This window comes from Schistocerca nitens, chromosome 5, assembly GCF_023898315.1.
Source record: "Schistocerca nitens isolate TAMUIC-IGC-003100 chromosome 5, iqSchNite1.1, whole genome shotgun sequence".
In the NCBI taxonomy this organism is placed as follows: Eukaryota; Metazoa; Arthropoda; class Insecta; order Orthoptera; family Acrididae; genus Schistocerca; species Schistocerca nitens.
The window spans coordinates 639,881,581-639,898,053 of record NC_064618.1 but is presented as its reverse complement, the minus strand read 5'-3'; the positions used below and the strand labels follow the sequence as shown (position 1 = coordinate 639,898,053).

The window sequence follows — 16,473 nt, the reverse complement described above, 5'->3', positions numbered from 1 at the left end:
AATCACGGTCCGAAATGTATCCCTATTTAATATCTGAACTTCCTGAATGTTGAACCTTTCCAGATATTTACGAGCTTGCTTAATCCATGTCGTTGTTGTCTTCTTTTTCCACAGGTAGCCGAATATCCTTTTGGTTGGCCTGGTTTTGTCTATTCTGTACAAGTGTCCTAGAAATGATAACCTCCTCTTGTTCATGGTCTCCGACATTTTCTCCACCTTTTTGTAGATTCCATTATTGCTCCGAAGTTTCCACCTAGTTTCAACTTGGGTTGGACACATGATTTTCCGTAATATTCTTCTTTCTACTATCTCCAGTTTTTCCAACTTGTAATTCACTGAGAGGCATTCGCTGGCATACAGGCACTCTGTTTTTACCACAGCATTGGAGTGCTTTATTTTGGCATTCCAAGAGATGCACTTAATGTTGTAAATGTTTTTAGTTAATCCGTAAGGGGTCTTCATTTTTGAGATCCGGTTCCCGACAGCAGCCTTCTCCAGTCCGTTCTCTTGTATGGCTTCACCAAGGTATTTGAATTTTTTTACCCTCTCAATTCATCCAATCTCTACTTCAAGTAATTGTCATCCACTTTTGTCACTTCTCACGAATTTTGTCTTCTCTTTCAAGATCCTAAATCCTGTCTTGCCAGCGATCCTTTATAATAGGTTGACCTGTATGGCCCCTTCTTCTATGTTCTGTGAAAGTATTGCAAAATCATCATCGAAAGCAAAGCAGTTGACTTTGATTCCTCCCGATTTTCTTCCGAGACACATTCGGCTAATCCCTTGATTTTCAAGTTCGGAATTCCAAATTCTCACAGTCTTCCCCCCAGAACACAGTTAAATAGCACTGGTGACAATCCATCGCCCTGTCGCACACCTGTCTTTATTTCAAATGGTTGGGACAGTTCTCCCATGCACTTCACTTTGGAAGTCGTGCCTGTTGAAGTTTCTCTGATAATGTTTGCTAGTTTGTTTTTGACCACAAATTCTCTGACGATCCCATCTAGGATCTCTCTATCCACCGAGTCAAAGGCTTTTTTGAAGTCAATGAAAGAAACCACTATATTTTTGCCATTCAGCATTCTGTGCCGGATTATTGATTTCAAATTAAAAGTTTGTTCGGACAGGAGCGGCCTATCCGAAACCCACTCTAGTACTCTCCAAGTTGTCTATTGTTATTATTTATTATTATTATTATTATTATTATTATTATTATTATTATTATTACTGGAAATTATTACTTTTTACTACACTACTGGCCATTAAAATTGCTACACCACGAAGATGACTTGCTACAGACACGAAATTTAACCGACAGGAAGAAGATGCTGTGATATGCAAATGATTGGCTTTTCAGAGCATTTCACACAAGGTTGGCGCCGGTGGCGACACCTACAACGTGTTGACATGAGGAAAGTTTCCAACCGATTTCTTATAAACAAACAGCAGTTGACCGGCGTTGCCTGGTGAAATGTTGTTGTGATGCCTCGAGTAAGGTAGAGAAATGCGTACCATCACGTTTCCGACTTCGATTGCGGTTTATCGTATCGCGACATTGCTGCTCGCGTTGGTCGAGATCGAATGACTGTTAGCAGAATATGGAATCGGTGGGTTCAGGAGGGTAATACGGAACGCCGTGCTGGATCCCAACGGCCTCGTATCACTAGAAGTCGAGACGACAGGCATCTTATCCGCATGGCTGTAACGGATCGTGCAGCCACGTTTCGATCGCTGACTCAACAGATGTGGACGTTTGCAAGACAGCAACCATCTGCACGAACAGTTCGACGACGTTTACAGCAGCATGGACTATCATCTCGGAGACCACGGCAGCGGTTACACTTGACGCTGCATCACAGACAGCAGCGCCTGCGATGGTGTAATCAACGACGAACCTGGGTGCACGAATGGTAAACGTCATTTTTTCGGATAAATCCAGGTTCTGTTTACAGCATCATGATGGTCGCATCCGTGTTTCGCGACATCGCGGTGAACAAACATTGGAAGCGTGTATTCGTCATCGGCATACTGGCGTATCACCCGGCGTGATGGTATGGGGTGCCATTGGTTACACGTCTCGGTCACCTCTCGTTCGCATTGACGGCACTTTGATCAGTGGACGTTACGTTTCAGATGTGTTACGACCCGTGGCTCTACCCTTCATTCGATCCTTCCGAAACCGTACATTTCAGCAGGATAATGCACGACCGCATGTTGCAGGTCCTGTACGGCCCTTTCTGGATACAGAAAATGTTCGACTGCTGCCCTGGCCAGCACATTCTCCAGATCTCTCACCAACTGAAAACGTCTGGTCAATGGTGGCCGAGCAACTGGCTCGTCACAATACGCCAGTCACTACTCGTGATGAACTGTGGTACCGTGTTGAAGCTGCATGGGCAGCTGTACTTGTACATGTCATCCAAGCTCTGTTTGCCCAGGCGTATCAAGGCCGTTATTAGAGTCAGAGGTGGTTGTTCTGGGTACTGATTTCTCAGGATCTATGCACCCAAATTGCGTGAAAATATAATCACATGTCAGTTCTAGTATAATATATTTGTCCAATGAATACCCGTTTATCATGAGCATTTCTTCTTGGTATAGCAATTTTAGTGGCCAGTAGTGTAATAATGCACATTATTCATTGAGTTTGTTATGTAATAACTACTTAAAATAATTCTTTATTCCTCCATTATTTTATCATCATTATTAGTGTTACCATTAGTATTATTGCTAATTATTATATTTATTAATAATGCAAATCAGTGTTGTTATTATTATTATTGTTATGTAATGTTTTTGTATGTGCTGTTCCTGGTCAGATGTAAGAAAGTCCCTTTGGTCCTAATGTGGCAAAAGTGAATAAGCAATAAATAAATAAAAATGTCTGAGTTGCCATTGCTTTAACAGTAACAAATGACAATGTTTAAAATAACAGTAACGCCACACCTGAGCAGCAGGTCGTCAACACAGTGACGTGGCAGTACGCGGCAGAGCGGCTCGCGGCACGGCTACTCACATCTTGTCGTCGCCGACCAGCTGGTAGGCGGTGAGGCTGAAGGAGGCGGCGGGCGCGGCGCGCGCCTGCTGGAACACCCGCAGCTCCGCCCCCAGGATGCGCTCCTGCAGCGGCACCTCCGACACGTCGAACGACAGCAGCCGGCCGCGCTCGTGCCGCACCCCGTGCTGCCCTGCGCACACACCCGACACTCCGTCACACCGTGCGGCGCTTTCTAGCACCAGCGGCTACAGCTAATGGGCGCGCATCCAAAAGCGACAATAAGCACTGTACGCGTTCCACAGGGATCGATATTGCGCCCGATCTTGTATATTATATACAGGGTGGTCCATTGATCGTAACAGGGCCAAATATCTCACGAATTAAGAGTCAAACGAAAAAACTACAAACAACAAAACTTGTCCAGCTTCAAGGGGGAAACCATACGGCGCTATGGTTGGCCCGCTAGATGGCGCTGCCATAGGTCCAACGGATATCAACTGCGTTTTTTTAAAATAGGAACCCCATTTTTTATTACATATTCGTGTAGTACGTAAATAAATATGAATGTTTTAGTTGGACCACGTTTTTCGCTTTGTGATCGATGGCGCTGTAATAGACACAAACGTATAAGTACGTGGTATTACGTAACATTCCGTCAGTGCGGACGGTATTTTCTTCGTGATAAATTAGCCGTGTTAAAATAGACCGTTTACCAATTGCGGAAAAGGTCGATATCGTGTTGATGTATGGCTATTTTGATCAAAATGCCCAACGGGCGTCTGCTATGTATGCTGCTCGGTATCCTGGACGACATCATCCAAGTGTCCGGACCGTTCGCCGGACAGTTACGTTATTTAAGGAAACAGGAAGTGTTCACCCACATGTGAAACGTCAACCACGACCTGCAAACAAATGATGATGCCCAAGTAGGTGTTTTAGCTGCTATCGCGGCTAATCCGCACATCAGTAGCAGACAAATTGCGCGAGAATCGGGAATCTCAAAAACGTCGGTGTTGAGAATGCTACATCAACATCGATTGCACCCGTACAATATTTCTATGCACCAGGAATTGCATGACACACAGTTTCTGTCAACCTCTTGTGTGTTTATTTCATAAACAAAACAAATGAACATCATACATGTAGTACAACACAATACGGTTAGGCCTACCGACGAACAGGGTACCTCGGTTTGACTGAGGGATTTGAGCTTCCACAAACGAGTGTAACAGTTTACACTGTAAACGATCTGCCGTAGCTACGAGGGGGGTTTGAAAAGTCCGTGCAAAGTCAGAGAGATGGCACCAGCGGCGCGTATCGAGGTCATGTTTAGTTAGTAGCATATTTGGAAAGAACGCATACCAAATTTCAGCCATATTGGTCTATTTCTTTGTGTTTGGCATTCGTGTGAATCAAGAAAGTCGAGTGATTGCCAAAAATGGACGAAGAAGAATTTCGTGTGCTGATTAAATATTACTTACTGAAAGGCAAATCCCCTTAGGGGACTAAACAGGTGACTGACCATGTGGGCACAAGTGATGCTGAACGTTCTGGACGCCCTGTGTATGTTACAACTCCAGAAACCATTGATAAAATCCATGATATGGTCATGGATGACAGAAGAGCTAAGGTGCGTCAGACTGCTAGTGCTGTGGGCTACATAATATTTTGCATAAACTTTTGGACATGAGAAAGCTATCCGCAAGATGGGTTCCGCGATTGCTCACGCTTGACCAACAACGGAATCGTGTGAAGTGTTGCAAGGATGGTTTGCAGCTGTTCAGGAAGAATCTGCAGGACTTTAAACCTCGTTTCGTCAATGTGGATGAAACATGGATACATTACTATACTCCTGAGACCAAACAACAATCTAAACAAAGGTTTAAAAAGGGAGAATCTGCACCAAAAAAGGCGACGATCAGTTCTTCAGCCGGAAAGGTTACGGCGACTGTCTTTTGGGATTTGCAAGGGATAGTCCTCATCGAATATCTGGAAAAGAGTAAGACTACTACAGGTGCATATTATTCATCGTTACTGGACCGTTTGAAAACCAAGCTGCAAGAGAAACGCCGGCGATTGGACCGCAAAAAAGTCCTTTTCCATCACGACAATGGACCAGCGCACACCTCAGCATTTGTGGTCGCAAAATTAATGGAAACAGGATTCCAACTCGTTTCACATCCCGCCTATTCTCCAGACTTGGCTTCCCTCAGACTACTATTTGTTCCCCAATTTGAAGAAATGGCTGTTGGGACAAAGATTTTATTCAAACGAGGAGGTGATTGCAACAACTAATAGCTATTTTGCAGACTTCGGACAGTTCCTATAATTCGAAAGGGATCAACAAATTAGAACAGCGTTACACGACGTGTATAAGTCTAAAAGGAGACTATGTCGAACAATAAAAAACGTTTACCTCAAACACGTAAGTATTATTTATTTTTGCACTGACTTTTCAAACGCCCCTCGTAACTTGTGACTGAGCTGTCAGTTTAATTGAAGAGAAGAATATTTTATCATTATTAGCTGGACAAAGATATTTAAATGCTGATGTATTTATTGAAGTAGCAGAATGGAACTGCTTTTGCAATAAACCTATGGTCTGCCTAACTGGCAAATTGTAAACTGCTATAATCACTAGCTCTTATTGGCAAAGGTTTTTGCACTCTATCAACAGCTGTTGAAGAAATATTAATTGCTATTTCTGTGCAAGAAACAAAAAATGGTTCAAATGGCTCTAAGCACTGTGGGACTTAACATCTGAGATCATCAGTCCCCTAGACTTAGTACTACTTAAACCTAACTAACCTAAGGACATCACACACATCCATGCTCGAGGCAGGATTCGAACCTGCGACCGTAGCAGCCGCATGGTTCCGGACTGAAGCGCCTAGAACCGCTCGACCACAGCGGCCGTCATCTGTGCAAGGAACAGAAATAGGTCTTACTCATTCAAAAGTTTTCTAGCCACTGTCTAAAATTCTGCGTGGTGTCTGTTTGTTCGAAGTCGTGTCTCTCTACCACTTTCGCGCAACGACGCTCTGAGCGTGTTTTTTAGGGAATTGACTAGTTTGAACCTGGGACCTGTTGCTGGTAAGGAGACGCCAGACCACACATGACATGTAGAGTTCAGAAGAGTTCAGTGAGACTAGCGATGATATAACCAAATACTTAATGATTTCAGCGTCAGCTCCACTGCACTCCCTGTAAAAGAATCTTAATACTAACTAAATTTAGTGGAAGGGGTTCAAGGCTTTCCTATTTTTAGTTAGCTGGTAAAATAACGTCGAAAATGCAGTTAAGTTTACCAATGTAATTTTTATTCTACTCACAAAACATTGTTTATAAATTGCACTATTAATAAGAGGAAATATTTTAATGCAAGATGATAAAAACCAACTGCGTTCAACAAAAATGTGAACGAATATTCCCTGAATGGGTTTCCAAGTTCTACAATGGATCGAAGGTTGACCTATGCCATATCACATCTATAATCTAGGTTTAAGTTTCATAAAAGAGAAAACTATCAAAATGATCTACAGTGACCCTCAATTATCTTTAATTACTTATTTAACTTGCCGTAAATTACAGTGGCTGATGTGGCTTCTCAATAATTATATAACAGAAAAATCATCGCGTTTCAGATTTTAACTTCTCGTAGCAAATGTGAATACCATGAGCTTTAATTGACGATCGACACTAGTATTACACAAAAAGGGGATGGAACAGATGAGACTTCTGCAGTTCTGAGTGAAGGCTTATGCGCTCTCATGCGTTAATTACCTTGTCGTTGGTTAGGCAGTGTCAGGGGGCGGCGGGCGGCGCAGCTCCACACACCTCGCCGTCTCGGAAGCAACTCTCTCTAATCTCTCCTTACTACAATTTACCGAAGTTGGTTTAAGAAAAGCTATCTGGCTGTGTTTTCAACTGACCAATCAGGGTCTCAATGTTAACCTTAAGCTCCACCTACAAAAATTCTGTCTATCCAATGAGAAACGTTATACTTTTCGTGGTGGGGCAATGTTTTTAATGTCTGCTACGTAACTGAGACGCATATAGTCTCACGCTAAAACTTGCAGCTGGTGTGGCCCTTTTAGTGTTATCGTAAGACCTATACTGTTCTTCTGGAGGGCTCTATCTTTTAACATGGGCTGAGGGGTGGTCTTGGCGGTCGGCGGGCGATGTGGGTGTCCCTTATCGTAGGGCCTTCTAGCTGTCCCTTATCGTAGGGCCTTCTAGCTTACACGACTCTGCTCTCGCTTCTGTTCTCGTTTCTCCCCTCGGAACTGCGTCTGTTTCACGGTGGGAAGGTATGACATGCATTTAGGCGTTCTTGTGTTAGTCTGTGGTATTCCATTTGCTCAGTCATTGATCGTATTACTTTGGTTAATTTAATGTCAGGATTTATTCGGAGCTATGTGACATACTGCCGGATGTCAGGGTTTTCATGAAAGGTGTTGGAGTTGCCTGACACCTTACAACTGCGAGTCTCCAAAACATTCGAGTGAATTAAAGTTCCATCAGTAGTTCTTTCGCAGATTTTTCCATAAAGCGTGTGATCGAGGTGAGTGCAATAAAATAGTTTCGGAAGTATGAAATGGGGTGGACAGGTTTTTGAAACACATCTAATGCAATAATATACTCCTTACCAGTTGGCAGATATCCGGTAAGGAAAAAATGTTCACTCTTTACTAAGGACATTTCGAAGGTACCATAAAGTCACTTCATCTTTGTGATGAAATGAGAAGTTTTGATTTAAAGACGCCCGTCTTGTAAAACAACTGGCAGTCTTGACTACCAGCAGTTAAATGGGCTGTTAAAATCGATTCAGCCGTAACATGTAAATACAACAGGGAAAATACGTTAGCGGAAGTTGTGTCCATGTAAAAGTAGTGACTTGAGTACGGCCCTCAGGTCAGCTATACAGTGACGTGACAAGTCATGGGACACCTCCTAATATTGTATCCGGCCTCCTTTTACCAGGAGTGCAGCAACTCGACGTGACATGGACTCAACAAGTCGTTGGAAGCTCCCTGCAGAAATATTGATCCGTGCTGCCTCTATAGCTGTCCATTACTGCGAAACTGTTGTCGGTGTTGGATTTTATGCTCCAACTGACCACTCGGTTACTTCCCATAAATATTCGATGGGATTCATGTCGGGTGGTCTGGATGGCTAAATCATTCGCTCGAACTGTCCAGAGTGTTCTTCAAACTAATCACGAACAATCATGGCCTGGCGATATGTTTGGCGACACGAAGTCCACGAAAGGGCGCAAACGGACTCCAAGTAGCCGAACATAAACATTCCCAGTCAATGAAACTTCCTGGCAGATTAAAACTGTGTGCCCGACCGAGACTCGAACTCGGGACCTTGCCTTTCGCGGACAAGTGCTCTACCAACTGAGCTACCGAAGCACGACTCACGCCCGGTACTCACAGCTTTACTTCTGCCAGTACCTCGTCTCCTACCTTCCAAACTTTACAGAAGCCCGCGAAAGGCAAAGGTCCCGAGTTCCAGTCTCGGTCCGGCACACAGTTTTAATCTTCCAGGAAGTTTCATATCAGCGCACACTCCGCTGCAGAGTGAAAATCTCATTCTGATTCCCAGTCAATGATCGGTTCAGCTAGATCAGAGAACACAGTCCATTCCATATAAACACAGCCCATATCTTTATGAAGCCACCACCAGCTTGCACAATGCCTCATTTATAACTTGGGTCCATGGCTTCGGGGGGTCTGCGACACATGCGACCCCTACCATCAGGTCTTACCAACTGAAATCGGAGCTTATCCGACCAGGCCACGGTTTTCCAGTCGTCTAGGGTCCAACCAATATGGTCACGAGCCCAGGAGAGGCGCTGCAGGCGAAGTCGTCCTGTTCGCAAAGGCACTCGCGTCGCTCGTCTGCTGCCATAGCCTATTAACGCAGGATTTCTCCGCTCTGTCCTAACGGATACGTTCGTCGTGCGTCCCACATTGACTTCGGTGGTTATGTCACAGGGTGTTGCTTGTCTGTTAGCACTGACAACTCTACGCAAACGCCTCTGTTGTCGGTCGTTAAGTGAAGGCCGTCGGCCACTGCACTGTACACGGTGTAATACCTGAAATATCGTATCCTCGGCACACTCGTGACACCGTTGATCTCAGAACACTGAATTCCCTAACGATTCCGAAATGGAATGTCCCAGGCGTTTAGCTCCAACTACCACTTCTTGTTCAAAGCATGTTAATTCCCGTAGTGCGGCCACAATCACGCCGAACACATTTCCACACGAATCACCTGAGTACGAATGACAACTCGCCAAGGCACGGCCCTTTCATACTTTCTACACACTATACTACCGTCACCTGTAAATGTGCATATCGCTATCCCATGACTGTTGTCACCTCCGTGTAATTCCTGCCGTCAGGCTGCTAATTCTGGTGACAGTTCAGTTCCGCGTCGCCAGCGCGGCATACTGGAATCCGCTCTCTAACTAGCTGGTACTGTGCCCGAAGAACTGGCAAAACTATACAGCGTAAAGAATCTCTTCCGTGCCACGCGAATTATCCTTGGTTATGTGAGCAAAGCGCTCAATATGGAAAAGCAAGGCCACAAATTACACAGGTCTGCGACATAAAAATTGTTTCGAACTTATTAAGTGATTTTTATAGTGTTTTTTATTTCGGGAAAAAACTGTGAAAAAATTCCATCACGTACAGTTATTTCACAAACTGCTTGTCTAGTTTTAGCTTTTTTCGATATTTCAGCACTCTAGTGAGTTTGAATTTTGGTTTTTAGGATCTCCATAAACTGTTATTTAACCGTTTTTATACTAGAAATACATAAAATAAAGAGTAATTAGGAGAAACCAGAAGTATTTTCATGTCAGTGCCTGTCTGTCGCGCTGCCCATTCCCCCGCCATCACCAAGCAGTAAACTTCCGCTGTTGTCCTTCAGTTCACAGTACCTCTTCATTCTGTGCTGTTCACTTGTTACATGTTTTAAAGTAGTGACTGTTTTCTTGTGTTGTGAAGTTATTTTATGGACACTGGCTACCAGAGGATCTATGAACTCGCCAGATTGCTTCTACTACAATTGTGGTAACTATACAGTTAAAAAAACAACAAAGAAACATTTCCGATTTTGTTGAAAAGGTATATTTCGCCTATTTTGGTATAAAGTTAGGCGATCAAGATAAGCCTTGGGCCCCACACAAAGTTTGTTCAGTGTGTGTTGAAGAACTGAGGCAATGGTTTCAACGTAAAAAGCAGTCCTTACGTTTTGGAATACCAATGGCTTGGAGGGAGCCGAAAAATCATAGTTATGACTGCTATTTTTGTTCTTGCAACGTACGAGATTTCAATTTGAAAAACAAAAAGGATATTTCTTCCCCTAACATTCAATCAGCCATTCCTCCTGTTCCTCATGGACTTGAAGTACCAATACCCTCTCCTCCAGATTCTTTGCATGATATAGATGATCACGAGCCACTGGCTCAGCGAGGTGATAGTGAAGAAGACAGAGGTTGCTACGATCCTGGCACAACCGATCCCATTCCATTCTCACAATCTGAATTGAACGATTTAGTTAGAGACCTAGGCCTTTCTAAAGAATCGGCAGAGGTTTTAGGATCTAGATGGAAAGATAAACATATGTTGGCTCCGGATACATTCTTTTCTTGGTATCGATCGAAGGAAAAGGAGTTTGTATCTTTCTTCTCTCAAGAAGATGACCTGTTGTTTTGCAGTGATGTTCCTGGACATATGGCACGTTTCAAAATAGAATATGCTCATGATGAGTAGAGACTTTTTATTGATTCTTCAAAAAGAAGCCTTAAAGTAGTACTTCTACACAGAACGTGAAAGCATTATTATAAGGTCTTATGAGCTTGAAGAGAAATGGAAGTGTACCGGAAATGTAGTTTAGAACATGATTTATAAATAAAATAATAACGTTGTAAAAATTTGATAAATTACTTAAATGTTATTATTATACCCGAAAATACTCCCTTTTTGTGAGAAAACCTGACGTGATAGAAAAAAGTAGATTGCATTTTTGAAATAAGTGCTGAAAAGTACATGAAAGTCAGTTATCAAATTTCAAAGAACTTTAAAAAAAAATTTTTTTTTTTTTGCAGACCTGTGTTATTTTTGCAGATGAGCGCAATGCAGACAAACCGTAGATCAACCTGACGTTGATGTACGTGACGCAGTAAAAGTGCAGGCACAAAAATGGTTCAAATGGCTCTGAGCACTATGGGACTCAACTGCTGTGGTCATAAGTCCCCTAGAACTTAGAACTACTTAAACCTAACTAACCTAAGGACAGCACACAACACCCAGCCATCACGAGGCAGAGAAAATCCCTGACCCCGCCGGGAATCGAACCCGGGAACCCGGGCGTGGGAAGCGAGAACGCTACCGCACGACCACGAGATGCGGGCTGCAGGCACAAAAGGCCAAGGCAAATTACACAGACTCGACATGATTACGTGCTTCATATTGTACGTCTACTGGTGACAATAACAAATATGTGCCACTAGTACACCAGTATAAACCGAGAAGAAATATTTTAGACGAAGTTTCTTTTAGGTGGTAATGTTACTGAGTGAGACCTTCGAACCGAGACGTGCACACAACCTTGTAGTAACTACGGGCGGGGAATGCACCCTAGGAAAATAAAGGAAGTGTTCATTCTTTTCAATGAAGGCAGTGTTTCTGATGAGACAGCGACGACGTCTTAAGGTTTAAGTTGACATGCCGGCCGCGGTGGTCTCGCCGTTCTAGGCGCGCAGTCCGGAACCGCGCGACTACTACGGTCGCAGGTTCGAATCCTGCCTCGGGCATGGCTGTGTGTGATGTCTTTAGGTTAGTTAGGTTTAACTAGTTCTAAGTTCTAGGGGACTGATGACCTAAGATGTTAAGTCCCATAGGGCTCAGAGCCATTTGAACCATTTTTTTAAGTTGACATCTGCAGCTACATCCTGGCTATCAAAGAGTGAATGGATGAGGATACATTTCATTATTCTATATATTATGATTTGAACCCGTTCCATTGACGGATGAGGACGGCAAGAATGACTGCTTGTACGCTTCCACGCGAGATGTTATATGCATAATTTCATCGACACCGTCTCTATGGGCTGTATCTGTAGGCTACGAAACCTCCCCTCCCCATTAAAGACAGTGAAAAATGATGCTAGTTAGTTATCTCTTCTCCAAGAAACGATGCACAACGGAGTTAATAAACGCTAATTTTCAGCACAGCAATGGATCAATGGATGGGGGTAGTCACACAGTATCCTTAATTATGCACAGGGGTGACTAGCTGTCAAATGAAAATCGTATGTAACGATAATGACAATAAACACAAAAGTGATAAAACTGAAGTAACTCATGGTTGGCAAAGTTCAGGAAGGGAAGCACGTGATAGTAAGTTTAGCTCTCTTAACATATTAAATTTGAACTAACACAAAACCGCGATTCGAGTACGGTGATTACATTCATGCTCGGAGTATAAGAGGAATTATGCAACTGTGCCAACCCCAATGGCCAGGTAGAACCTAACCGTGAAATTATTGCGGCTTATTAACTTCATCGTAACCTATACCGAAGGCGCTGCCCTTAAATCTTACCATTGTTGGCGTTATGTATATGCTGCCTGCGGGAGGTTTTCCATTGCTGTTATTTCGAGAAATAAACGCAGACATCGACAAAGACTTAAAAATTCTAAGATTCCCACAAACTTTTGCACTATACGTTCCAAGATAGATCAAATCAAAATATCAAATAAAATAGCTAAATAAAATACGTAAATAAAAGAAAACTTAGTACATCCCCTTTCGATCCTTTTATCGACAATTGAGGTACCGAATACCACAAAAAATTCGCCAGTAATGTCCTACTCATTCATTTTTTTTTTCAATCTCTGCTCAAAAATCACGTAGTAATCGAGAGTTTTATTTAAAAATCCAAAATTTTACCACCACTGCTATGGAAAACTGACATTTCAGCTTTACATCCGGTTATCAGTAAAAAATAAAAATAATTGTTACAACCGAGACGGAACAAATACCGTAAAAAACTGATTACTCAACTAAAACACCGGTATCGGTTTTAACCGGCCAGTTTTTCCCATCGCTACTCCTGCATGGTCGTCAGACGAGGTCGGAACCAGGAGTCCGCTGGGCGAAGTCTCCGCCTCGAGCATCCTAACTGAAACGTGTTCCAGCTGCATGTGTAACCCGAAGTATCCTCTCTGCGAGCAGAGCCTGAAGTCACTCCACTCAGGGCAGAATCCGAAGAGAAATTAAAAGCGCAGAGAACATCAATTCTGTGGACGTTTCCCGCCTCTAAAATAGCAATTACCATTTTTGTTCCGCCACTGAATAGATTAAGCAGAAGCCGCGTGTACTCCCACCACCATATGAAGATACAGCCCTACCAATCCCTCCTCCAGAAACTTGGGTCTAAAAATTTTATGTCACGATACTCTTGCCAATCCTGGGCGCATTTTGCGCTGTTTTCTAGGGTCGGAACATAAAAAGACAAAAAAAAAAAAAAAAAGGGAAAATGTTGGGCTAAATGCCGAACGGGCGGCCAAAGCGTGTGACCGTCTTTCCCAGGGACTGTCTGCGTCTTTTAGAAACCTTTCAAGATCCGTATCTACCCTAGAAGGCCTTCTTTTCCTTCAGAACGGCTTAAAAAACTGGCCGTGTTATTTACCGCATCCTCTTTTTACGATGGAAACGTTTCGCTGATTGTCCTTAGCAGTAAAACGTTACACAATGCGACTGGCTGACATAGTCTCTCCAGGAAATAGATACAGCACAGTGATCGGCACCTCCAACACCCGTCCTCCCCTACCTGACAATGAGTCAGGCACTGGGGGGGGGGGGGGGGGCTGACGCTCTACCTGCGTGCTTCAACCATCGGTGTTTGGGATGATTCTTCTGTGACATTCCCTTGTTGCTTTGTAGCTGGCACAACACGCAGAAATCGTCTTAGCCTGTACCCAGTACAGGCAGCGGAATATCTACAAGTGTCGAGATGGAAGAAAAGAAACAAATCACCTGCACAATTACTGTTGTTATATTGTAATTGAAAATGGACGTTTCCGGAGTCTCCTCGGTTAAATTTTAAATATAATTGATCTGCATATCAGACTGACTCAATCTGCATACGAAATGTCGCTAGTTCGCTTAATAAGAATTGCGGAATAAAAAATGACGAGGCCTAATGGTTCGACGCTTTTCATCTTTATGGGATGGTTCTTAGAATACCTCCCACATAAGTTTGTTCAACATATCTGTTTTACAATACCTCGAATAAGGCTGCGACCATTTGCGCCGCCTTCCCTTGTACAAAGTCGATGTCTGCTGTTAGTGTGCAATATTTAGAAATTCCATTACTTATGAAAAATGTAATCTTCGTAGTAGACAGGTTTTATTTCCCAGATCCCAATAAATACATATATTGACAACTAATTTAAATTGTTAAATTGTGTTCTTCACATCATCTAAATAAATCAACTATTGTCTCACTCCCCCCCCCCCATGAACCATGGACCTTGCCGTTGGTGGGGAGGCTTGCGTGCCTCAGCGATACAGATAGCCGTACCGTAGGTACAACCACAACGGAGGGGTATCTGTTGAGAGGCCAGACAAACGTGTCGTTCCTGAAGAGGGGCAGCAGCCTTTTCAGTAGTTGCAAGGGCAACAGTCTGGATGATTGACTGATCTGGCCTTGTAACAATAACCAAAACGGCCTTGCTGTGCTGGTACTGCGAACGGCTGATAGCAAGGGGAAACTACGGCCGTAATTTTTCCCGAAGGCATGCAGCTTTACTGTATGATTAAATGATGATGGCGTCCTCTTGGGTAAAATATTCCGGAGGTAAAATAGTCCCCCATTCGGATCTCCGGGCGGGGACTACTCAAGAGGATGTCGTTATCAGGAGAAAGAAAACTGGCGTTCTACGGATGGGAGCGTGGAATGTCAGGTCCCTTAATCGGGCAGGTAGGTTAGAAAATTTGAAAAGGGAAATGGATAGGTTAAAGTTAGATATAGTGGGAATTAGTGAAGTTCGGTGGCAGGAGGAACAAGACTTCTGGTCAGGTGACTACAGGGTTACAAACACAAAGTCAAATAGGGGTAATGCAGGAGTAGGTTTAATAATGAATAGGAAAATAGGAAGGCGGGTAAGCTACTACAAACAGCTTAGTGAACGCATTATTGTGGCCAAGATAGATACGAAGCCCACACCTACTACAGTAGTACAAGTTTATATGCCAACTAGCTCTGCAGATGACGAAGAAATTGAAGAAATGTATGATGAAATAAAAGAAATTATTCAGATAGTGAAGGGAGACGATAATTTAATAGTCATGGGTGACTGGAATTCGAGTGTAGGAAAAGGGAGAGAAGGAAACGTAGTAGGTGAATATGGATTGGGGCTAAGAAATGAAAGAGGAAGCCGCCTGGTAGAATTTTGCACAGAGCACAATTTAATCATAGCTAACACTTGGTTTAAGAATCATGATAGAAGGTTGTATACATGGAAGAACCCTGGAGATACTAAAAGGTATCAGATAGATTATATAATGGTAAAACAGAGATTTAGGAACCAGGTTATAAATTGTAAGACATTTCCAGGGGAAGATGTGAACTCTGACCACAATCTATTGGTTCTGACCTGTAGATTAAAACTGAAGAAACTGCAAAAAGGTGGGAATTTAAGGAGATGGGACCTGGATAAACTGAAAGAACCAGAGGTTGTACAGAGTTTCAGGGAGAGCATAAGGGAAGAATTGACAGGAATGGGGGAAAGAAATACAGTAGAAGAAGAATGGGTAGCTTTGAGGGATGAAGTAGTGAAGGCAGCAGAGTATCAAGTAGGTAAAAAGACGAGGGCTAGTAGAAATCCTTGGGAAACAGAAGAAATATTGAATTTAATTGATGAAAGGAGAAAATATAAAAATGCAGTAAATGAAGCAGGCAAAAAGGAATACAAACGTCTCAAAAATGAGATCGACAGGAAGTGCAAAATGGCTAAGCAGGGATGGCTAGAGGACAAATGTAAGGATGTAGAGGCTTATCTCACTAGGGGTAAGATAGATACTGCCTACAGGAAAATTAAAGAGACCTTTGGAGATAAGAGAACCACTTGTATGAACATCAAGAGCTCAGATGGAAACCCAGTTCTAAGCAAAGAAGGGAAAGCAGAAAGGTGGAAGGAGTATACAGAGGGTCTATACAAGGGCGATGTACTTGAGGACAATATTATGGAAATGGAAGAGGATGTAGATGAAGATGAAATGGGAGATACGATACTGCGTGAAGAGTTTGACAGAGCACTGAAAGACCTGAGTCGAAACAAGGCCCCCGGAGTAGACAACATTCCATTAGAACTACTGACGGCCTTGGGAGAGCCAGTCCTGACAAAACTCTACCATCTGGTGAGCAAGATGTATGAAACAGGCGAAATACCCT

General features: G+C 43.1%; 1 protein-coding gene across 1 annotated transcript in view; it reads right to left on the bottom strand.

Moving 5' to 3' along the window:
* The window catches only part of LOC126259401 (protein 60A), a 197,913-nt gene that overhangs the window by 48,205 nt on the left and 133,235 nt on the right, over positions 1–16,473 (bottom strand). The window contains exon 2 of the mRNA XM_049956172.1: positions 3,017–3,188. Coding sequence (XP_049812129.1) covers positions 3,017–3,188 — 172 coding nt within the window. The remainder of the gene's footprint in view (positions 1–3,016; positions 3,189–16,473) is intronic.